At 45.2% G+C, this 25,023-nt stretch overlaps 1 protein-coding gene across 1 annotated transcript in view; it reads left to right on the top strand.

Moving 5' to 3' along the window:
* Positions 1 to 25,023, top strand: part of LOC111970558 (voltage-dependent calcium channel subunit alpha-2/delta-2) — a 245,971-nt gene that overhangs the window by 187,734 nt on the left and 33,214 nt on the right. Inside the window, 6 exon segments of the mRNA XM_070445816.1 lie at positions 9,843 to 9,974; positions 10,577 to 10,646; positions 20,999 to 21,034; positions 21,652 to 21,751; positions 23,491 to 23,652; positions 24,914 to 25,021. Of these exon segments, the coding sequence (XP_070301917.1) occupies positions 9,843 to 9,974; positions 10,577 to 10,646; positions 20,999 to 21,034; positions 21,652 to 21,751; positions 23,491 to 23,652; positions 24,914 to 25,021 (608 nt within the window).

The raw sequence follows: 25,023 nt of genomic DNA, 5'->3' as shown, positions 1-25,023 counted from the left end.
GGTTTAGATTTCAGCAGTCTCTCTATTACGTATTCTTGATTCGGTAGGGCGTTCTGGTTTATTTCCTCTTCACAGTCTAAAGGCGTTTGAGCAGGACAGAATTCAATCAGAAAATACAGTGTTTTCAAACTATTTAATCGCTATGAACACAGCTTAACTCATGTACCTCATATTCCATGTCACAGTGGCAAAAAAGTCATTTAGTCAGCCACCAATTGTGCAAGTCTTCCCACTTAAAAAGATGAGAGAGGCCTGTAATTTTCAATCATAACATGACAGACAAAATTGAAAAAAAAATCCACAGAAAATCACATTGTAGGATTTTTTAAATGAATTTATTTGCAAATATTGTGGTGAAAATAAGTATTTGGTCAAAACAAAAGTTTATCTCAATACTTTGTTATATACCCTTTGTTGGCAAAGAAGGTCAAACCTTCTAAGTCGCTTCACCAAGGTTTTCACACACTGTTGCTGGTATTGGCCCATCTTCTCCATGCAGATCTCCTCTAGACCAGTGATTTGGCTGTGCCGTGGGCAACAGGGACTCTTCAACTCCCTCCAAAGATTTTCTTATGGGGTTGAGATTGTGAGACGTGCCACGCCACTCCAGGACCTTAGAGAATGCTGTAGCACCATCCTTTCGTTGCCCGCGGCGCCGTCGTTTGATCATTCATGCTAACGACCCAGCAACTTTGCATCTTCAATTACCCTTGCTCATAAGGAGTTCTCACAAACATCTACATACTATGCCCCATTCATACTTCCTATACACGATCCAGTCCGCTTTCCTGCAGATAAAAAACCCAGCCCCAAAGCTATTTCACACCCCATGCTCACGAGTATTATTTCTGACTGCAACTCAGCATCTTGTCCTCCAAACCACACGAGGTATTCTTTACCAAAAAAGTATTTGTTCATCCGACCAATGCACATATCCCCAATCTTGTCTGATCATCAAATGCATCTCTAGACAAACTTTCAGACGGCCGGAACATTACTGTGGCTTAAACAGACACGATCTGGCACTCAGGATTTGAGTCCTACGCGTAGTTGTACTTATTGCTTTACTTAGGTCCCAGCTCTCTGCAGGTCATTCACTAGTCCCCCCCGTTCTTTCGATTTATTGCTCACGCTTTCTTGTGATCATTTTGACCCCACAGGGTGACTGATCTTGCGTAGCCCCGAATCGAGATATATCAGTGGGTCTTGTAATATGCTTTCCAGTCCTAATATCTCCCACAGTTGAATTTCTTCGAAACCCAAGCTCTACCATGCAGATTCAGTCTTCCAAAGTCAACTGGCAGGTCTACAATGTGATTCTGCGTTTGTCCTGGACACTCTTTTTTCGCGTGGCATCAGTCGGTTTGAATGTGACGTTTGAGGTTTGGACAGGTGTCTCTTTATATGATAACAAGTGTTCAAACAGGTGCCATTATACATATACGAGGGAGACAGAGGAGCCTCTTTAAAGAAGAAGTTACAGGTCTGGAGAGCCAGAAATGCTGTTGTAGGTGACCACAATACTTATTTTCCACCAAATTTGCAAATATATTCATTAAAAATCTACAATGTGATTTTTCTGCATTTTTCCCCATTTTGTCCGTCATAGTTTAAGTGTAACTCATGATGAAAATTACAGCCTCTCTCATCTTTTAAAATGGGGAGAACTTCACAATTGGTGGCTTACCAAATACTTTTTGCCCCACTGATATATACTGTGGTTATTACTATGTTAGTGACTGGGCATGTATTTGAATACGATTCAGATGTACTTCAGTTGTTATGGATTTTTAAAATACATTCCATTAAGAAATCCTCATTCTGAGAACACAGTGTTTAAGGAAACTTCCATTCCAAGTTTTGGATAATAGAGTTACAATAACGTTTTGAATGTACTTTAAAAATTTGTTTGTGTCCATCAATCTTCTCTCTTCTTATCTTCTAAAACTTGAGATAATCAAAATCTCTCAGTGCCCGCGTGACGTCCATGTTTACCATAGTTCTATAATGTGATGTGGTTGCATTTCTGTTGTTTTTCATCTGCAGATGAAAGGTTTGTAAGTCCAGTGGTTTATACACCCGAGCCAGACCAAGAGGAGAGGAGAACAAGCCTTGGAGCGCGAGCAGACGAGAGCATGAGGAGAGAAGAGAAGACGAGAAAGAGCAGAGCAACAAGCAGAGGAGGATATGGACGCTAAGGGAAAGGAATCGTGAGCGTGGCTTCCCTTACTTCATTTCCGCAGGCTTATGTCACGTTGGAGTCCCAAAATAAACCACATCTGCCATTGTTAAAAAAAGACGACTACCTCTCTGCTGTGCTGTGGTTTAAAAAATAAATGAGTAAGTACTGTAGTGTTGTTAGAAACCCCTTACTAGGGCATGAGGAAATAAATTCTATTACAACCACCATGCGGCTGGTTCCTGGCCACTCTTGTCAGAAAACGCATAAACATCTTTCACGACGATGATGACGATGAAATGGCTATTACAAAGGTCTTGTCCATTTATAGCTGACTATCGTCCCAAATGGATTTTTTTATGAGGGATTTTTATTTACCCGTTAGCACATATCTTGAATATACACAGCTGTGTTGTGGTGTGTTGTGTTGTTGGTGTGTGTGTTGTTGTGTTGGTTTGTGTGTGTGTGTGTGTGAGTGGTGTGTTGTGTATTAGGTACAGTAATACTGGATTCATATTAGGCAAAAAGGCAAAGATCCATTTTGATGGCACCGTGAATAATGTGTGTGAAGTGGGGGTCCGTTGTGTGTATGTGAGGGATGGTCTCACACAGGGATATTCTGTAGATCCCACTCATATAATTGTTTCCCTACTTGGCGTGCAGTCCTGCTCCATAAAGGGGCAACGCCAAGGGTGCTTTATACATCAGGCGAGCTGATGAATCACCTTTTAAAGATATCAGAGAGAGGCCTGTTTTACGTGAAAGATGAGCCCAACACAGTGCTCAGGGGCCCTGTCCGCCTCCGTGTGCAAATTCTTCACTGGGGAAATGGACATTTTTATCAACTGTCCAGAAAAGTCATGGCACATCCTAGCTGAATAAATCAAAGAGATTTTGTTTGCTTGCATTCCTTTCTCTTTGATACGCTCGTGCGTATGTGGCCTGCAGTGTGGTTGGCTGACATTAAATAGAGGGGGCTCACATCTGCATAAAACTCCCGGCCCGTGTCTTCTGGGGTGGGACCTGACTGGATGTCTTTGAGCCAAGGGTACTCAGACAGTAGGTGGTGTTTACACACACACACAATACCCCTGTGCCCACACACACTCTGGGGTGCTATAGCTACTCTGCCCTGCAGAGGCAAAGCGCAGTCATGACGTATTTATCTTTACTGCAAAATCTGCCTTCAAAGTATTTTTCTGTCTAGACAGACAGCAATTTCTGATACTCCATTATATATTCTGATCAACTGGCTTGTTCTTGTGTCAGGAAACGAAATAACACATTAATCAGATGATATACCTAGCCATTACAACAGGTTTTTGACCAAATTCGTAATTACTGCATTTTCCCTTTGAAGGGCACTATTGTGTTGGTGGCCCTATTAAGCTATTTCAATAATGAATATGCTTTTGGTGTCAATTTGGTACATTTGCCAACAGTTGCCAAAAGCCAGTGGTTGTTCTGTAGTTTACTGTAGCAGCAGCCCACTGAGATGGCCCATGTTTACTGTAAAGCCTGACATATTTTTTGAGGAAATGGTAGTGCACAGTGCAGCAGAGTCTGTTTCGTCATGGTGTATTTCGCAGTGGAAGGAAATAGAGTCTGTATATTGTTGAGCCCTCGGACCAGCTTGCCTCTTTCAGGTCTCTCAGGAGGAAACTCTCTCTCTCTCTCTCTCTCTCTTGCTCTCTTTCTCTCCCTCTGCTCTTGCTCTCTCTCTGGGTCGTCTCTCTTGCCCTCTCTGGCCTCTCTCTCCTCTCTCTCTCTTGGCTCTTCCTTCTCTCTCTTGCCTCTTCTCTCTCTTCTTGTCTCTCTCTTCGACTTCTCTCTGCTCTCTCTCTCTCTGCTCTCTCTCCTCTGCTTCTCTCTCTCTCTCTCTCCTCTGCCTCTCTCTTTCTTTCCTTTTCCTCTATCAGCCTGCCTCTCTCTCGCTCTTTTCTCTCTTGCCTCTCTTCTCTCTTCTTGCCTCTCTCATCTCTTGCATCTCTCGTCTCTCTTCTTTGCCTTCTCTCTTCGCTCTTGCTCCTCTCTCTCTATGCCTCTCTCTCTCTTCTCTCTTCTTGGCTCTCTCTTCTTCTCTCCTTGCCATCTCTCTCTCTCTCTCTCTCTTGCCTTCTCTCTCTTGCTGTCTCTCTCTCTCTCATCTGCTTGCTCTCTCTCTCTCTTCTCTCTTTCTCTCTCTTGCCTCTCAATTCAATTCATTAATTGACTTTATTGACTGGCAAGTTATATTACTTAATTCGTCAAAGTATACATATCGAAAAATTTAATAAAATATATTGTATCTATATACACAAAGTATATATATTTTATATTAATAACATGGTGCGGACTAAAACTAGCAATAATAATTAGTAGTGGACCTGTGATTACCATTAATAACAGCTAAACACAATATTAATAGAACAAACAATACATTAACAGCAACAGTAGTAGACCAGTTGTAATGACTGTAGAGAACATGACCTGTACGAAAGAAAACAAAACTAAGTAAAATGGGAAATATTAGTCAACATTACTTTGCATTTTTTACTGGCTTTCCCTCAGGACTGTGGGCAGGAGGACACATATTTGCGCTAGCAAAACTGCACATTTTGGTTTTCACCCAATAAATATTGATTTTTTCTTCATCTTTTATAGTTTCAAATTCTTTGTATTGAATTATAAGATTTGGGAAAGAAATATGCTCTTAGGTCTGAGTATTTGTCACAGTGTAGTAGGAATGCCACTTCTGTCTCTACCTCTCCACTGGAGCCAGAGGAGCACAGCCTGTTCCTCTCTGGGCAGCCAGGTTTGTCTGTACGACGCATCTCAATAGACCAGACTGTGCTCACGAGTCTTGTATCCTAGTCATGTTTTCCTCAGTTTTCTTCAGTCACAGTGTTCAGATAGTCTGCACCATGTACTGAGTCTGTTTAGAGCCAAAAATAGCTATTGAAGTCCTTACTTTGGATTTTGTGGTGTCTTTCCAATAGGTTATATATTTTTCTTTTGTTTTGTGATGATTTGGTTGGCAGATTTTCTGAGGGCTGTCCCGAGGTTCTATGGGGTTGTGTTGGGTTTGTGAAACTGAGCTCAGAACAGCTGGTGATGGGACTCTTCTCGGGTTCATCTCTTGACATATGTAGAGTTGTGATGAACAGATTTTTTAGGGTACTTCGTTTTTTAGACTGGCTTAGTAAATTTTAGGATGGCTCTTTTTTCTATTCGAATGAAGAGACGGTCCAGTTATTGCGGCCCAATTCTTGCCTCTACATGCGTTATTTGGAGTTTTTATTTGTACTTGCAATAACAGCTGCAAAATCGCATTGCAATCTTGCTCATATTTGCAGTGGAGTTCTGTCCCCATCTTAGCTATATTCCATTGTATTAGAGAGTGGACCCCATACTTCACATGCATATAGAGCAATTGGGTTCTATACTGATTGAACAATGTTTTGGCCCAAGATTCTAATTGGAATTTAATTTTGATGTTCCTTTTAAATGGCATAAGAATGCCTCTTCTTGCTTTGTCTCTCGCTCATTCAAAGCCATGTGAAAGTACCTTTGTTGCTGATATTTTAGTCCTAGATATGTGTAGTTTTTGGTGATAGTTCTATAGAACTGTGTCTCAAATAAAGAATTTAAAAGTTTGTGTCATCCTTATTTCGGACTTTTTTGGCAATATCATTATATAGTTTTTTTTAGGCTAATGGTCGCAGAGCCAGGATCGTGACAGGAACCTAGAAGATGATATCGGTGTTGCTGTAACCCCCTCTTTAGGGGAGACAGCAAAGCACCAAGGTGCATCTGCGTACAGCAGACAGCTTGATGTTCAGTGTTGGTAGGGTGATAACCAGGTTGCTGCCGATTCTTCTAATGTTTTTGGCCCATTCATTAATGGTGAGATGTTAAATAACTGTTGGACTTATTGGGCAAAGCCCTGTTTCACTCCCCGCCCTGAGAGAAGCCCAAGTCTAGTTTGCTTGTTGCCAAGTTATTACCGCACATTTGTTTTTTAGTGTAATTGATTTAATAAATCAGTATGTTTTCCCTCAATACCACTTTCTATTAGTTTATAAAAAAACTTCGTGCAAATTGAATTACGTCAGCGCTCTCTCCTCTCTTGCCTCTCTCTTCTTGCCTCTCTCTCTCTCTCTTGCCTCTCTCTTCTCTTCTGGCCTCTCTCTCTCTCTCTTCTGCTCTCTCTCTTGCTCTCTCTCTCCTCTTGCCTCTTTCTTCTGCCTCCTTTCTCTTCTCTTCCTTCTTCTCTCTCTTGCTCTTTCTCTCTCTCTTGCTCTCTCTCTCTCCTTGCCTCTCTCTCTCTCTCTGCTCTCTCTCTTCTTGCTCTTCTCTCTCTCTCTTGCCTTCTCTCTCTCTTGCCTCTCTCTCTCTCTCTTGCCTCTCTCTCTCCTCTGCTCTCTCTCTCTCTTTGCCTCTCTGCTCTCTCTGCCTCTCTCTCTCTCTTGCTCTCTCTCTCTTCTTGCCTCTCTCTCTCTTGCCTCTCTCTCTCTCCTGCTCTCTCTCCTCTTTTTTCTTGCTCCTCTCTTTCTCTTAGCCCTCTCTCTTCTCTCGTTGCTTCTCTCTCTCTCTTTCTTCGTCTTGCTTCTTCTTCTCTCTTAGCTTCTCCTCTCTCTCTTGCCTCTCTCTCTCTCTCTCTCTCTCTTGCCTCTCTCTCTCTTGCCTCTCTCTCTCTCTCTTGCCTCTCTCTCGCTCCCTGTTTGTTCCTATATTTATCTACATCTGTAAAATTCTCTCCATCCTGCTCTTCTCCTTTCATTCTTCTTTTTTTGAGATTATGTCTCTGAATTTTGTGGAAAACATGTTGAGGCGCTCCCCTTGGTGACAAGAGCAATTTGGCTCTCATATGTTCCTCCCCTCCAGTCACTGGTTAGTGCTGGTGTGTGTGTGCATGTTTGTGTATGTGTGTGCTCGTGTGCGTGCTCGTGCTCGTGTTCGTCTGTTACAAAGCAAGAGACGGCAGGCCTTTCACTAACAGCTAGCTCGTTTGAATTTTGAGGAGGTTCTATACAAAACATCCTCAGTTCAACTATCTAACTTTGACTTTGAATGTAATAGTTTCTGGGCAATTCAACAACGGAATGTTTCATTTTTAAACAAAAGAATGTAAATACTAATGTTTGAATTAGTGCTCCAGCAAATGAGGCGTGTGAGTGGTGTTTAGAGGCCGGCAGGGTGGGGGCGGGGGTGGGGGCGAGGGCGGGGGCAGGGGCAGGTCGGGCCTCTTCTCTCCTCTCTCTCTCTAACCTGACAGCTCATCAGCAACTCGGCGCAGTAATTGAAAATCATGGGAAAAGTGGATAATGATCGTTTATTTGTGTGAAATTCAAACGAGAAGGGGAGAAAGCTGGACTTGGTGGTTCAGAGGCTTATCTGGCTGTGGTTGGCTGAGTAATTAAATCAGGAAAGCCAGTGAAGTTCTCCTCAGCTCAGCGTCTCGTCCTGTTTCTCCTTTAATCAGGCGCCCATTAAACCTCTGATTGCGTTCCCCATCTTCTGACTCCAGCGCAGCTATTAAACAGGATGTGAAGGCCTTTCTCTGTGGCAGCAGCTCAAGGGTGGGGGAAGATGGTGGAGGGTGCGTTGGCAGAGTGGATGGCATTCGAGCATGCACAGGATGCAAGGTGAGAGAGAAATAGCAGGACATGTATGGTATTAATGGAAGGGGAGAGAGGGGGAGAGCGACATGCAAAATCTGACTTCAAAGTATTTTTCTGTCTAGACAGACAGCAAATTCTGATACTCCATTATATATTCTGATCAACTGGCTTGTTCTTGTGTCAGGATTCCAGTCAGCCACATGAGCATTAGTGAGGTCGGGCAGTGATGTTGGGCGATTAGGCCTGGCTCTCAGTCGGCGTTCCAATTCAGGTGTTTGATGGGGTTAAGGTCAGGGCTCTGTGCAGGCCAGTCAAGTTCTTCCACACCGATCTCGACAAACCATTTCTGTATGGACCTCGCTTTGTACACAGGGGCATTGTCATGCTGAAACAGAAAAGGGCCTTCCCTAAACTGTTGCCACATAGTTGGAAGCACAGAATAATCTAGAATGTCATTGTATGCTGTAGAGGTAAGATTTCCCTTCACTGGAACTAACCCAAACCATGAAAAACATTCCTCCTCCACCAAACTTTACAATTGGCACTGTACATTCGGGCAGGTAGCGTTCTCCTGGCCTCCGCCAAACCCAGATTCGTCTGTCAGACTTCCAAATGGTAAAGCGTTTGTGGAGAACAAGTTTCCACTGTTCCAGAGTTCAGCGAGCTTTACACCACTCCAGCCGGCGCTTGGGATTGCGCATTAGACTTGTGTGGCTGCTCGGCCATGGAAACCCATTTCATGAAGTTCCCGGCGAACCGTAATCGTGCTGACGTTGTTTCCAGAGGCAGTTTGGAACTCGGTAGTGAGTTTTTGTTGCAACCGAGGACAGACGATTTTTACGCGCTACGCGCTTCAGCATTTGGCAGTCCCGTTCTTTCATAAAGTACTACTGACCTGTGAGATATAGCTGTGACCTTAATTTAAACACACACACACACACACACACCCCAGAAGACACAAGCTGACTGGGAGTATTATGCAGATGTGAGCCACCTTCATTGTAATGTCAGCCATCTACACTGCAGGTCACACACACACGCGCACACACACACACACACACACACACACACACACACACACACACACACACACACACACACACACACACACACATACTGACAGTCAAGCTGTTTTGATGGTCTCTGTGGGGAAATAGCAGCAGCATAAATAGCACCGTTGTTTTCCCTCTCTATTCAAATGCAGCATCGTCCAAACTGCTGTCTCCACATATTCAGTGACACATGACCTCGACCAATGTCAGGTGTGATTCCTCCACTGCTCTCCACCGTATAGATATCGTCCAGATTACAGCGATGCCTGCTACACACTGCTGAGGACCACCTCCGGATCTGGGACAGCTGATTGCATATATACATTTTTTGGGAGTCAGACCACACTGTCAGAGTGGACAAGGTTATTCAGCCAGAAGAGAGATTGTATTGTTTTTGTGTTTACATTATCCTGACTTATAAGGGTCATTCCACGAAATGAGTGCATTTCTTGCGTCCCTTTGATATTTTAAGTAGAATTGTAGAATTTTAAAAGGCTGTTATATTAAATGAAGTGCCCTTTAATATAGAAAATTGAATACATTTTAAATAAAAACTTGATGAAGGGTCAAAAGTCACCATTTTGACATGTCCCTCTAAGCATGCTCTGTTACTCCAAGGAAGATTTGAAACCCAAAGTTTTCACCGTCACTTTAAAGCCCTATTTATGTTATTGCTTTGACAAAGTCATTTCCAAAGATCATTATTTATTTAATGTGATTAGTGATTCATTTTAAGGTAATAAAAAACCCTGTCCCTCGTTTTAAGGTCAACCCTGTTATGTGAACTGAACTCTCGTTTTAATACCTGTCAAACTATTCCTTTGCAAATCTACATTTTTCAAGGAACATTAAACCTCCAACAATCAAATCATAGTGTCAAAACTATGTCGATTGGACTGTACTGTACCTCCGTGGCTTTGCTCATAGTGTCTCCTCTCATCTCCTCCGCCCTCCCCTCCTCCTGCCCTCCCCTCCCCTCCCCCCCCCTCCCCTCCTCCTGCCCTGCAGCCCCAGTCATCCTGAATGAGCTGAACTGGACTCAGGCTCTGGAGAGGGTGTTTATTGATACCCGCCGGGAGGACAGCTCCCTGCGCTGGCAGGTGTTCGGCAGCTCGACGGGGGTCACAAGATACTACCCAGGTAAGTCCTAGACCATTATTAATAAGGATATTATCAACGTTCACTATAACTATTGTATAGACATAGAGGTAAAAGAGATCACGTTCTCTCGAGTGGCGCAGCGGTCTACCGCACTGCATCGCAGTGCTTGAGGTGTCACTACAGCCCCGGGTTCAATCCCAGGCTGTGTCGCAGCCGGCCGTTGACCAGGAGGCGGTGCACAATTGGCCCAGAGTTGTCCGGGTTAGGGGAGGGTTTGGCCGGCTACGATTTCCTTGTCCCATCGCGCTCTAGCGACTCTTTGTGGCGGGCCGGGTGCCTGCAAGCTGACTTTGGTCACCAGCTGGACGATGTTTCCTCCGACACATTGGTGCAGCTGGCTTCCGGGTTAAGCGAGCAATGTGTCAAGAAGTAGTGCTGCTTGGCAGGGTTGTGTTTCGGAGGACGTATGGCTCTTGACCTTCGCCTCTCCGTAGTCCGTAGGGGAGTTGCAGCGATGGGACAAGACTGTAACTACCAATTGGATACCACAAAATTGGGGGTAAAAATGAGAGGTCAAGTAAAAAAAAAAAAAAAAAGAGATCAAGTTGCAGAATGATGTTTTGTATTCCTCCTTTTTCCAGCCACTCCTTGGAGAGCACCCAATAAGATTGACCTGTATGACGTGCGCAGACGACCATGGTGAGTACTGACGTCCATGTTCTGTTTTCTTCCTCTTACATACGATAGAGAGGCCCTACAGGTTTTCCATTCAGATGTTCTCCCACCAGGCGGCCAGCCTAAGGCCATTTACATGTGATTCATCTACTATTTATTTGCCTACAGAATCCTGCTTTATTATGGGGATATTCTATTCAACCTAAGGACAATAATATTAGGAAAGCACATATTTGTTTAATATGAAAGGTTCAAATAGTATTTTCTGCTCCCAATACACTTGCAACATCTCAATGAATTTGGGGGGAAAAATGGTTTTATAAAGACATTTTATTGTCTATAGAATGCCACATATTCTAATTTCAAATATTAAAGCCCCAGATATCTTTGTTAGAACCTTCTCCATGTATTGTGTTGTGAAATCCAATGTAAGCAGTCTTTTATTGTGTTCTTGTAAGCTTTGGTCTATTATAGATGTTAGTCCCCCCCCCCCCCCCCCCCAASCYTAATACAATAGTTCGCTCCTTTGTTTCAGGCCATTGAGGTTAAAGCATTATCTAACCCCTATTTATCTCAGTGAGTTACCAGAGAAAATACATTCTCTTCAACTACAAGGACAGCAGCCAAGTGACAAATAACATATGGAGTGGTACCATTGCTGTGTTGTATTAAGTGTTTACCTGCCATTTGGTTTGTGAATCCCTGCTGTGTGTCAGATCTTAGCCAGGGCCAGGGACTCACAAAGCACGGCAGTTTGAAGTTTTCGACAGCACCGAGTGTGTGAGGCCAAACATCCCCCTTCCCCCTACACCCTCACCCCTCCATCCTGCCTCTACCTGTCACTGTCACTTCAGCTCTGTTTAAGAGCTGCCTGTTGCCTGGTTGCAGATTAAAGCACACCGGACATAATCATGACAGCCACATTGATTAGAGTTGATGCTGGTTTCCATCCCTGGCTGTCTGCCTGTGTCCAGCTCCAGCATAGCTTGGTTAGTGGTTCAGGCCAAGGGTTGGCCAGAGGTGATGGATGGGCCGGAGGGCAATGCACTGAGACGAACAGCAAACTCCCACTGTATACGATTCAAACACTTACAGTCCACTCCAGATGTATCTGTCAGGTAAATAAGCAACGTATTTATACCAATATCAACAGAGTTTGCTTTATTACACACTCCCATTAACATGCTATTGTCACGCCCTGACCTTAGAGATCCTTTTTATGTCTCTATTTTGGTTTGGTCAGGGCGTGAGTTGGGGTGAGCATTCTATGTTTTGTGTTTCTATGATTTTCTATTTCTATGTTTTGGCCGGGTATGGTTCTCAATCAGGGACAGCTGTCTATCGTTGTCTCTGATTGAGAACCATACTTAGGTAGCTCTTTTTTCCACCTGTGTTTGTGGGAAGTTTACTTTGTTTAGGGCACATAGCCTTTGAGCTTCACGGTTTGTTTGTGTAGTGTTTATTGTTTTGTTCGGCGTCTTGTTTAATAAAGGAACATGTACGCTCACCACGCTGCACCTCGGTCCTCTTCTTTAAACAGCCGTGACAGCTATTACATATACAGATAAATGTTCAGCACACTCATAGGCCTACTCATATGAAACCAAGAAGTACTGATTCTGCTCAGAAGGTTAAGGTTGCCGTTAAAGATGTGTGAGAAGCCTGTGTTTAGCTAAACTCCAGGTTGTTTCCCAGCGTATCAGAATGAGGAAGTAATACAGCTCTTCCTGACAGACTAATTAAGTTAACACTCTGGGAGAAAGTGTCCCTGCAATGCCTCTGCTCTGGCAGACATGGGCTTTCACACAATACCTGTAAAACACTGTAGACCTCCACATGAACACGACGCCGCCAATAATTGGGTTGTTTGTGTTAACAATGGGCTACAGTGCGCCGCTGACAAGTTAAAAAGGAGGATCATCTCTGTGTTTTCTTTTAGTGCCTTCGCCTCCAACAACTCCACTGAGCGTACAAAACATTAGGAACATTCCTAATGTTGAGTTGCACCCCTCTTTTGCCCTTAGAAAAGCCTCAATCTGTTGGGGCGTGGACTCTACACGGTGTCTAAAGCATTCCACAGGGATGTTGGCCCGTGTTGACTCTAATGCTTCCTACAGTTGTGTCAAGTCCTTTGGGTGGTGGACCATTCTTGTTACACACGGGAAACTGTTGAGCATGAAAAACCCAGCAGCGTTACAGTTCTTGACACACTCAAACCAGTGCGCCTGGCACCTACTACCTTACCCCGTTCAAAGGCACTTAAATCTTTTCTCTTGCCCATTCACCCTCTGAATGACACACATACACAATCCAAGTCTCAATTGTCTCAAGGCTTAAAAGTCCTTCTTTAACCTGTCTCCTCCCCTTCATCTACACTGATTGAAGTGGATTTAACAGCTGACATCAATAAGGGATCATATCCTTCACCTGGTCAGTCTATGTCATGGAAAGAGCAGGTGTTCCTAATGTTTTATACACTCAGTGTATACGACAACCCATTTTAATTCCCTCACACAGGAGAAGAGTCTTCCTTGAGGCAGAGAGGAACGTGGATTTGAGAGAGGGAGAGGGTTTCATTTATTTTTTTACCTTCATTTAACTAGGCAAGTCAGTTAAGAACAAATTCTTATTTGCAATGACGGCCTACACCAGCCAAACCCGGACGACGCTGGGCCAATTGTGCGCCGCCCTAAGGGACTCCCAATCATGGTCGGTTGTGATACAGCCTGGATTCAAACCAGGGCGTCTATAGTGATACCTCCAGCACTGAGATGCAGTGCCTTAGGCCTCTGCGCCACTCGAGAGAGATGGAGAGATGGAGAGAGAGCTGAGAGGAAGGAAGGGAGTCTGGAGACAGAGGATGTGACAGGGGTAGACAGGGGTGGATGCTTTCCACTGAAGAGCACCATGTCACCCCCTGGTCCTCCATGTTTGTCACTGTCATTGTTCCCATGCTTCTCTTCTCTGCCTGTTGGTCTCCGACTTTCCCTCCGTCCTCTCTGAAAGCTCCTGTGGCCTGTTGCCTAGCAACCTGTGCCCATGCCGTGTTGAGTGGCGGGGCCGTGGCAGGGAGTGCCATGATGTGTCAGGTCATGCTTGTGTGATTATGGTCTAACACGCTGTCTTCGGTTGTGACACTCTCTGGAGGGGTCAGCCAATCGTAGGGGGCTAAAAGACCACCCATTGGGTTAGGTAAGCCAATCACGTGTTTGTTAGGGGACAGCAATAGATAAATAGACCTTTAAAGGGGAATGGAGGTAACTCACATGCATATGCACATACCCACACACACACACACACACACCACATGCATACACACATGCATCCACACAACACACACACACACACACACACACACCACACACACACACACACACACACACACACACACACACACACACACACACACATACACACACACCAACACACACACACGCACACACACATGCACACACACATCCTTTCACACAAACACACACTCACCTGCACATGTAGATGCACATACAAGAATCCTCCCCCACAAACCCAACAGCCAACCCACACACACATCAACACTCCCTCATACTACTGAGCGATATGCAGCTAGATTGCACAGATGCAACCGCAGGAACACGCTTCATCCCTTACAAAAACAAACAGTCAAATTTGCTGTTTCATGTGTGAAAATCGCATTTCCACATACAGTATTGTATTAAATGAGATAATACCACATTTTCACATGAGAAAAAAACATGTTTTCACCTCACATATGAATTGCAGTTGCACATGTGAAATATGCGGTTTCACATCTTAAAAACATTTGCATGTGAATATTGGATATGCAGTTTCACATCTGAAAACCTTTTTCTTGTGAATATGTTTTGTTTACATGTGGAATTGCAAGTTCACATGTGAAAATCGCAGAAAACATCTAAGAAATCTTGCAATTTCACATGTGGTGATGAAATACTGTTATTTTCCTCACATGTGAAAAGGTTGTGTTAAGATGTTGCAGTATCAATGTTTCCACATATGGAATTGCAAATTCTTTACTGCCGTTCTGTGAAAAGGTAACTTAGCCAACCTGAGTATAATAGTTTTGTGCGTACAAAAATGATAATTTCTTATTTCTGAGCCAGCAATTGGGAGCGTTACTGCTGCAGGCGCATGCCTCTCTTCTTCATAGTGTCACGCCCTGACCTTAGAGAGCCTTTTTATGTCTCCATTTGGTTTGGTCAGGGTGTGATTTGGGGTGGGCATTCTATGTTCTGTTTTCTAGGTTTGTGTATTTCTATGTTTTGGCCGGGTATGGTTCTCAATCAGGGACAGCTGTCCATCGTTGTCTCTGACTGGGAATCATACTTAGGCAGCCTTTTTCCCTTGTGTCATTGTGGGAAGTTAACTTTGTTAGTGGCACTATAGCCCTGTAAGCTTCACGGTTGTTTCTTTCGTTTCTTGTTTTAATAAAAGGGAAAATGTACTCTCACCACGCTGCACTTTGGTCCACTTCTTTTGACGGCCGTGACACACAAAGTGTCCAAAAAGTGTCCAAAAACCACCTGTCCTTTTCACGTGATTCTTTTCATGTGTTTTTCTTTTTTGTAAGCGATAACCCCGACACTGACACTAAGTCTGAAATGTGATTTTCGGTAGGAAATAAAAGGATGGCTTGTGTGCACAGTGTGTGGCCTAAAAGACCTTCACCTTTTACGGGAATGAGTTTAGGGCTGGTTGACCTGTCCTTTAGATATGCCAGCTGGGGTGGTGTGTGTGTGTGTAAAGTGTGTAAAGTGTGTAATCTTTTGAGGAAATCGGGGAAAGGGAAAGGATGAGGCTGCGTAGCTCGGTGCCTCCACAGATGGGCTCCCTCCATCTGTCTGTCTGCTGTGCTCCCCCACTAACGGCTTCAGGAAAATGAATGGACCAGTCAACACACTTAATTGTCTCCAATTGCTCTGACATTAATTATTAACATTTGCCCATTATAAAGTCTGTTAAGGAAGTCAAGGAAGAGAGGTGGAGAGAGAATGAGAGCGAGAGCGAGAGAGAGAGCSAGAGAGAGAGAAATAGAGAGAGACAGGCATGGAGTCCTGTTAGCCAAGCATTGCAGAGATCCCATTACCTTCCAGGTTCAGTACAGCGTGCAGGGCCATAACAGATATTGATTTCTCAGAAAAGTCAATCTACCTTCTCAGTAAATATTATGGCTTCTGGTCAATCCCAGCCAGGAGATGAGCCTCCCAAAATGCCATGGCCCAAACGCCTGGAGCCCCTGTGCTTGCCTCCCTTCCTGCCTGCCTCTCCCATTCTCCTCACTCGCTCCTCCTGTAGGGAGTGGGTTAGTCAAAGGGAAAGCGTCTCTGTCTCTTTAACTGCAGCGTAAAGCGATAACCGTGACTGTGGAGTCACAGTCGGAATGTTTGCCCTTCTCTTATTCAATTGGAAATAGTGACCTTGGGCCCATAAGGCATGCAACTTAAGTAATTCAACTCCAAATCTGTAAATCCATCATAGTATAGTAGAAAACTATATAGCTACTGTTGAATGTTTGAATGTTTTGAATTCAAATGTCCTTCCATTTACTGATTTTAGACATTTACCATAACATATCAATTATTTATAATATTTCGTACTATGGGCATAACCTGAAATATGGAAATGTGTCTCTTGGTATCAACCCCTTCAAATAATCAGCCAAAAGTCAAATAAATAAAAGGCAGACAACATCTCTTTCTCCTGCAGGCTCTCTGGGCCACATCCTCCTATATTTTTTATCTTAATTTAATCTTCATTCAGCAGCCACATCCACAGGAGCACTAAGAGAACAGGAGTCCATAAAATAATAAGCCCATCATCACAACACACACACTGTTAATATTCACACACTCACAGGATGTGCATACAAAACACTGCAACTCATAGATAGGTATATACATCGACTCTATGCATACGGTGCAATGTATTCGGAGTGTACAAAACATTAGGAACACCTGCTCTTTCCATGACATAGACTGACCGGGTGAATCCAGGTGAAATCGATGATCCCTTATTGATGTCACTCGTTAAATCCACTTCAATCACTGTAGATGAATGGGAGGAGACAGGTTAAAGAAGGATTTTAAAGCCTTGAGCCAATTGAGACGTGGATTGTGTATGTGTGTCATTCAGAGGGTGAATGGGCAAGACAAAAGTGCATTTGAACGGGGTATGGTAGTAGGTGCCAGGCGCACTGGTTTGTATGTGTGAACTGCAACRCTGCTGGGTTTTTCACGCTCAACAGTTGCCCGTATGTATCAACAATGGTCCACCACCCAAAGGACATCCAGCCAACTTGACACAACTGTGGGAAGCATTGGAGTCAACATGGGCCAGCATCCCTGTGGAACGCTTTYGACRCCTTGTAGAGTCCACGCCCCGACGAACTGAGGCTGTTCTGAGGACAAAAGGGGGTGCAACTCAATATTAGGAAGGTGTTCCTWAAGTTTCATACACTCAGTGTGTACGTACATTCAGAAACACACACATGCAGATATTTATAGAAACTTGCACTCATGCACACCTACTCTCACAATCACACACACGAATACGCAGACGCCCACACACATACTTGATTCTAGAATAAGATTAACCGAGGCCATTTTAGTGTTTTATCATTGTGTATTATCTGGAATGTACGTAGATAATTCCCCCGATTCAAATGTAATGCACCCCACTCAGGGAAACGGGTCAGGGTACATAAACACAATCTTCTGAGAGTGTTAGCCCCCAGCACAGTTAATGTATTGATTTTACAGCGCCGCTCCCTGATAAAACTATTTCATGAATTCCAATGAGACTCTTTTACCAGACTGCCACGAAGGGACAGAAATACAATCACTGCCACGCAGCATATGTCATTGTATTCCACTGGTTGCTTAATGTGTTCTTTTTAAGATGTWTTTTTTGGGGTGCCAATTTTGCAGCTTTAAAATCTGTTGTCATTTAATGCTGTGCCTCTGCCTTGAGACCTGCCGCTCAAACAAATCATTTTGACTGTTTTATGTTGTCATATGTTTTATGTTATTACTAGTGTGTGACAAGTGTTTACTTTGATCTGCTCGTTAGCCTACACGCTTTGCTTAAAACATAGGTCAAAACAGCTACCTCTGATGAAGTGCACACACAGACATCAGCCTACGCGTATTCCTCATCGTGTGTACACTTAGGATACACAGTGGCTGTCATTAAGGACTGTGGTGTTATTCGATTATGTAGAGTCATTTCCATGTAACAATAGAGAGAGAGAGATAGAGGTTCTGCGAGGGTGTGTGGCAGTGGCATGGCTGAATAGCTGGTGGCGGATGGTGTTGTTGGGGCGGGGGGCAGGCAGGGATGGTGTTGTTGGGGCGKGGGCAGGCAGGGATGGTGTTGTTGGGGCGGGGGGCAGGCAGGGATGGTGTTGTTGGGGCGGGGGGCAGGCAGGGATGGTGTTGTTGGGGCGKGGGCAGGCAGGGATGGTGTTGTTGGGGCGGGGGGCAGGCAGGGATGGTGTTGTGGGGGCGGGGGGCAGGCAGGGATGGTGTTGTTGGGGCGGGGGGCAGGCAGGGATGGGCGAGTGCCTGGGCTCAGTTCAGCACCAGCCAGGTCCATCTGCTCGTCACCTGGCTCTGGCACGCAGGAGACTGGGTAATGACAGGGAAAGAATGGCATCAGGGGGCAGGAGCTGAGAGGTAATTACAGAATGGAACCCATGCAGAAACAACACATCTGGATCCATGAGGCAAATATAGAGGATCAGATGCAGCAGACATATCACTATAAGCTTCAATCCATGATGGTTTATCACCATGGAACTACTATACATCAGGCTGGAGATGGAAAAATCCCCTCACCCCACTCGACTCCACTCCTCTCTTCCCCCCTCACTTGCTTGCTTGAAAGCAGAAATAAATACAATTCACTTTTAGGAATGGAGAGAGAGAGAGAGAGAGAGAGAGAGAGAGAGAGAGAGAGAGAGAGAGAGAGAGAGAGAGAGAGAGAGAGAGAGAGAGCGTACCACAGTCAGACTCAGCACGACAATCTATGGAAAGATCAGCCGTGGCAGCACTATAACTTCTGTCGCAAGTGATCCCACCCCCACCCCACTCCAACCCCCCGCGTCAAACACTCAGCTTCTCTCCATCGTCTGTTAAACTCCTCTTAAACCTCGGTGCAGCTGATCAATGCTGCCTCTCTCTTTAGACAAACCCCCAAGAGAAATAGTCTCTCTAGAAGTGACATTGTTTTCCCCCTGAGACATATGGGGAGCTAATGACAGCTCCGCATTTGACTGTGTGATGTGAGTGTGGGGCAACTGAGGTTGAACCAGTAATGGAAGTCGGCTGTGCCCCTGTCATTAACATTTAGCCCATGAATAACTTCAGCCATATGAAAGCACTAGAGTCCACTGAGAGAATGAGACGAGTTAGAGGATTTAATGAAATCCTCCCGCCACTCAGTTGGTGCTACTCAGGTCTGAGGACCTTCACCAAAAAGGCCATTCCTTTGAATATCTGGGCTGAGCTTTCTCTGGTGCCCCGGTGTGGAGACGTGGTGCACATTCTGACTGGGTTTGGTGCCGCATCGATGACCACTTTCACAACTCCGTCTAGCCACAGAATGAAGCCATCACTGCGTGCAGTCGAACTCTCTTCTCTCTCTCCCCTTTCCCTCTCCCCATGCACTCTCTTTCTCAAATTAAGATTTCCGTAATTAAATTGATAAAAGTCATGCCAATACACTTCATGGTTCCAGACCTGATTTCAAATGCCACATAGTGGTGGAGAGCTGTGGAAATTCTACCTTTGATGTGGTGTTCTCTGTTATGAAAAATAATTGGATTCCCCCCTCCCCCACACACTTCTGCCTATTCTGGGCATGCTCGGTTAATCGATCTCTCGAGTGTCGGCGGCGACGGTGCTGGTTGGCTGACCTGCTTGTGTTCTGTCCTGGGGGTTCAGAAAGGTTTCAGGAGAGTGAGGCCCCGGTTGTGTTTGAAGCTGCGATTCAGGGCCACGTCGGTGCTGAGGGACAGCAGTGGAACAGAGGTCAGGGTCACTGTGCAGGTTGGAGTGGTGGCGCGGTGCTTGCCAGTGAAGTGATGGGCTGGGGCTTGTGGGAGCAGCAACAGTGAGGAATACCAGGACTCAATTCCTCTCTACCTCTGTATCGGCTTGGCCCGGCTTAAGAAAAGCACCTAACTGGGCCACAGGCAGCTGGCCTGCCTCCACACACAGCGGAACCGCTGATAAAAAGCAGAAAGAGACTACTGATGATCGGTCTGCCTCTGCTTCGCTCGCGCCTCAGAATGCCAAACAAACTAAACGCTAACATTTGAACGCCCCGCCAAACTGACCTGGAGAAGGTCTGTAACGTTACATCAATCTCTGCTCCATTTGTGTCAGGTGTAATGTGATTTTAATTGCAGTTGGAAGGGAATGAGTGCATTCTAATTTGCCTCTATATGTCAGCCTCTATCAGCAGTGGACAGACGTTTGTGTTTGTAGCTTTTCGAGGACAACAAAGTGTCTAGCATTCTTGGTTCACTTTGCTGCTGTGTTTCTGCTCCCCCACAGACCTGCCCTGCACCATCATGACTGACACACACCGCACCCACACAACACACACCACACACACACACACAAACACACAACCAGCACACACAACAACACACACCACACACACACACACACACACACACCACACACACACACACCACACACACACACACACAAACACAAACACACAACACCCGCATAGCTGCCCTATTTTAGGAGTAGTTTTCGCAACGTAGACATAATGGTGTTAAGCAGCTTGTGTTCGAGTGACAAAGGGGTACCGGCAGAGTAAAGAATGGTGTTTGACGCCGGCACTGCTGCGTTTGAGGGACTAGAGAATCAGAGTAGCTCTTATTGTACTGGGCAGACGCGCTTAGGCGCAGACTACCCAAAACACAGGTCAGCTCGGCTTCAGCCTCGCTTAGAAACATGTCTGAAGTCTGTTTGTTCAGAACCTCAAACTAAATTAAAACAAAACTCTGGCATAACTCAGATTACTTAGACTGAAAGATATCACATAACAGGTTGCTCAACATGCAAACATAGCTTTACCTATGCTGTAAGTAAACCTTGCTAAGCCGGGGACTCATTCACTGTGCCTTCAACCAGTCTCAACAAAGCTTAGAATCCTTTAAGACACAGCCTCTTGCCAAGCTAATACTCCATTCAGGCATTTTTAAATATGCTCTGTTGCTACATGATATTAAAATAGCCCAGCTTTCGATTGTAACCTAGGAGATCCATCACATCTACCTTGTTCAATTAAACGCAGTTGAAAGACTAATTACAATTTGTTATAACACATCTTTTCTTTTTTGAACAGGTACATCCGAGGGCATCCTCTCCCAAGGACATGATCATCTTGTGGATGTGTGGAGTAGATGCTCGTCTTTCCTCTCTTCTCTCCTCACTCCCATCCTTCTTTCTTTCTTCGTCCATCTTTCCTTCTCCCTCTCTCCTCCCTCCTGTCTTCCTTTCTTTCTTCGTCCATCTTTCCTTCTCCCTCTCTCYTCCCTCCTGTCTTTCCTTCTCCCTCTCTCCTCCCTCCCATCTTTCCTTCTCCCTCTCTCCTCCCTCCTGTCCTCTCTCAGCAGCAACAGTAAAGGTCTCTAGTGCCACCTGTTGGTTTACTCCGATCAGAGGAGATTCTAGACTCCTGTGTCGATCGTGTTTATTTTCACAGACCTCTTGCTATTATGCCCGTGTCTTAGCAGTACAATACGAAGATTATTTTTCTGAACGCATGCTGAAATAAACTGGGGTCGGGTCATGGGAGGAATGAGAGGATAGATTAAGACTGTTTGTGTGTCCTATGCCAGATCCCCGACCTATAAATACTCAGCACAGTATAAACGAGAAAAGGGATCGTCACTGTATAACCTCCTATGGATACACCATACAATCTGGATGAGGTTTTAAGATGGAGCCGTTTAGGTTGAACGGTATGGCTCTAATGCTCTGGTGGTTGTGCTCTGTTGTGTCTGTAGGAGTGGGAGTGTCAGTGGACTCACTCTGAAGCTGATGAAGTCCTCTGTGATACAGATGCTAGACACTCTGTCAGATGATGACTATGTGAATGTAGCCAGGGTGAGTAGCCTCGCTGATATTGGCCACGGTTAGAACAGGRTTCACGATTAGAACGTGTCAGTCATTTGCAGCTGAAGGTCTGGTTGCTCGTCAATATCCCATGACAATGTTACACCACGGTTAACACCTCCAATACAACAGAACCATAATGCATTGGTGTGGCCATGAGAAAACGTGTAGGTTCCTATCACAGTCACATGTGGTTGCATAGTTATGCTGTAAAAACTATTACTTTCCGACATGATTATAGTCCCACAATGTTGCAACCCCTGGTCTATGTGTGATTGTGCCAGGCTCTATCTCCCCCACCGTCTCCCTGCCTTGCTTCCTAGGTTTTTCATGAGTTGATTGCTGCATTGTCTGACTCACTGCATACATACACGCACGCACGCACGCACGCACGCACGCACGCACGCACGCACGCACGCACACACGCACACACACACACACACACACACACACACTGGTGGGGTAGCCCTGTTTGGAGACTTGGGTGGCTAATCCGCCATAATCCAGTGCTCTTAGTCAGTGTATGGCTCTAAATCCCAGCTCTAAGAGGCAGAAATGAGCGTGGTAATCTGGGTGGGAACGAGGCTGATTTCCACCCCTATAGAGAAAATAAGAGCTCTAGGAAGGAAAGTCAATGGTTGTGCCAGTGTGTATACCTATCTGTCTGTATATATTTTAGTGTATGAAGACCAACAGTAATTCATGTTATTAATACGATGGTTATTCAAAGATTGTGCATTTGACCAGTCAAATATTCCCATTATTATGCATTGTAGTTACAAACACAACAACTGTTGATATCCTAACCTCTGGCAGAACAGTTCCCTTTACCAGTTGTTCTTACCCAGAGTGACTTACAGAAGCAATCAGGGTTAAGTGCCTTTGAACAAGGGCTCATCGACTGATTTTTCACCTAGTCGGCTTGGGGAATAGAACCAGCGACCTTTCCGTTACTGGCCCGACACTCTTAACCACTAGGTTACCTGCCGCCCCAGCAATACAGTATAACCGTCCACAGAAGCATTACATTAGGCCTGGAATTGTATTGAACGTGTTATTGTCATTTTGTTAGGAGATCATAATCTGTGACAAGGAATTCTTAATGTTATTTTGAATACTATACTTCAAGTCCTTTTTTTCTCTTTTTTTTCCGGACCAACATAAATATCAAACTACACAAACACAAGGAAATGTCATCTTTTCATGCACCGAATTCCTTTGCCTATTTCATGCTATCATTCTGCCATCGAAATGTCAACGGATTTTAAAGTTGACCTTCAAGAAGAAAGGCCATTAAGAATGTTGACATTACAGACATTGCTGTTCAATGCTAATCACACATAGGCACTGCTCTCTGCTCACCTTTCTGTCTGTCGCACACGCACACGCAGTCACCAACAGAGTCCAGGACTAATTTAAATGTTGCCGAGGAGATCTGGATGACATTACCTTGGCTGGGTGTCTGTTCTTGGTTTACATTGGAAATCCAGGTGCACCTGTTCATTGTGTGGAACACTGTAATTATCAACCTTTATTGCCAGAGTGGCACAGAGCAACCCACAGCTGCACATGTCCCCCTCCTTATCCGGTCACACACACACACACACACACACASACACACACACACTACAGATGGAGTGGCCCTCAAATGCCAGCGAGCGAGCGGCGTGGTCACACTCAGACACGTTCAATTGACAATTAGTCATCACTCTCTGTCTTTTCTCCCCCAGTTTAACGAGAAGGCAGATGCCGTGGTCCCCTGCTTTAAGACCTTGGTCCAGGCCACCATGAGAAACAAGAAGATCTTCAAGGAGTCCATCATGAACATGCAAGCCAAAGGAACCACTGACTACAAGTCTGGCTTCCAGTTCGCCTTCGAACAGCTACTCAATGTAAGACTAAGAGCCAGCAGTCAGCCGCACGCTCTGCGGTTTAGTTCAGGGTGGTAGGTTAGGTTAGGCCTTCCACGAAATGTCCATGGTATAAGACACGCTAGTTAGCAAACTGACATCCGAATTGATGTAGGAATTGACCCAGCCCCTCTTTAGACAATCAGAGGATTACGCCTCTTCTGAATGGGGCCCAAAGGGGCCGCTAGTCAGTCGGCCGGTCTGATTGAGAACGGCCACTGCAGTTGCACGATGATGATGGTGGCGCTTCGGGCTAGCCAGCACAGCAGTGGTCCCTGTCTGTGTGTGCAGCAGGGAGGCGACCACTGGTCCGTCCAAAACACCTGCCTGCCGCTGTCTGTCTGTCTGTCTGTCTGTCTGCACAGGTGCAGCCTCAGCTTAGTTCCATATGCTCCTGTATATTTTAGGAAGCTGCCAACCCTAATGGGCTCTGATGGGATGATTGATGAGAGGAGCCCAGAAGAGATCAGCCACCGACACTTTATATTCCTCTGGTGGGCTGGGAGGCACGGAGCCAAGCGCCCAGCCCAGCCCCCCCCCCCCAGCAGAATGGGAAATAAAAGCTTTTTAATCGCTGTCTGCCGCAGCCGCGCTCCCTATGATTGGTGGCAGAAGCACAATAAAAATGTGTAATTGTGGTAATATTATTTATCTTTATTAGAATCTTGTCAGAGTGACGTGCTGCTGGCCTGCATATCAATTTGAACTGTCAGATAGGCAGCCTGGTGGAGGAGAGGGATGAGGGAGAAAGAGGGGGTTATGCCTATAACCCAATCCATATCACAGGAGAATGACACTGGCCACCAATCTGCACGCACGGGATATATTACCCTACACACAGAGATATGTACACTTCGATCCCAGATATGTGGATGTGTTGTGTACTGTACATGCAGGTTACCTAGCATATTAGAAAAGAGAATCTACAGCTGTTCAAAGGCGAACTGGAAGACAGGCTTGTCCTTTCCTCAAGCACTCTTCTCTCCTGTGAAGAACCAAGCCGCCATTTTCAGTGATTTCCTGGAAGGAGAGGCTATACTGAATCGTGTCTTTATCGTGCCTTTATCATGTCTTTATCATGTCGTCTGATGTCCTCTTCCGTTCCTTGACGGTCTCTTCCCCCTCTCTCGCTAATCACTCTCTCACTAATCACCCTCTCTCTCTCTCTCTGTATCTCTCTCTGTATATCTCTCTCTATCCCTCTTTCTCGATCTCCCTCTTCTTCTCTCTCTCTGTTCCACAGGATACCGGCGCCCCGAGGGCGGGCTGCAATAAGATGATAATGATGTTTACAGATGGAGGAGAGGATCGTGCCCAGGACATTTTTGAGAAGTACAACTGGCCCAACAAAAC

The sequence above is a fragment of the Salvelinus sp. IW2-2015 genome, linkage group LG11 (assembly GCF_002910315.2).
Source record: "Salvelinus sp. IW2-2015 linkage group LG11, ASM291031v2, whole genome shotgun sequence".
NCBI lineage: Eukaryota > Metazoa > Chordata > Actinopteri > Salmoniformes > Salmonidae > Salvelinus > Salvelinus sp. IW2-2015.
This window is presented reverse-complemented; position numbering and strand designations above follow the sequence as displayed.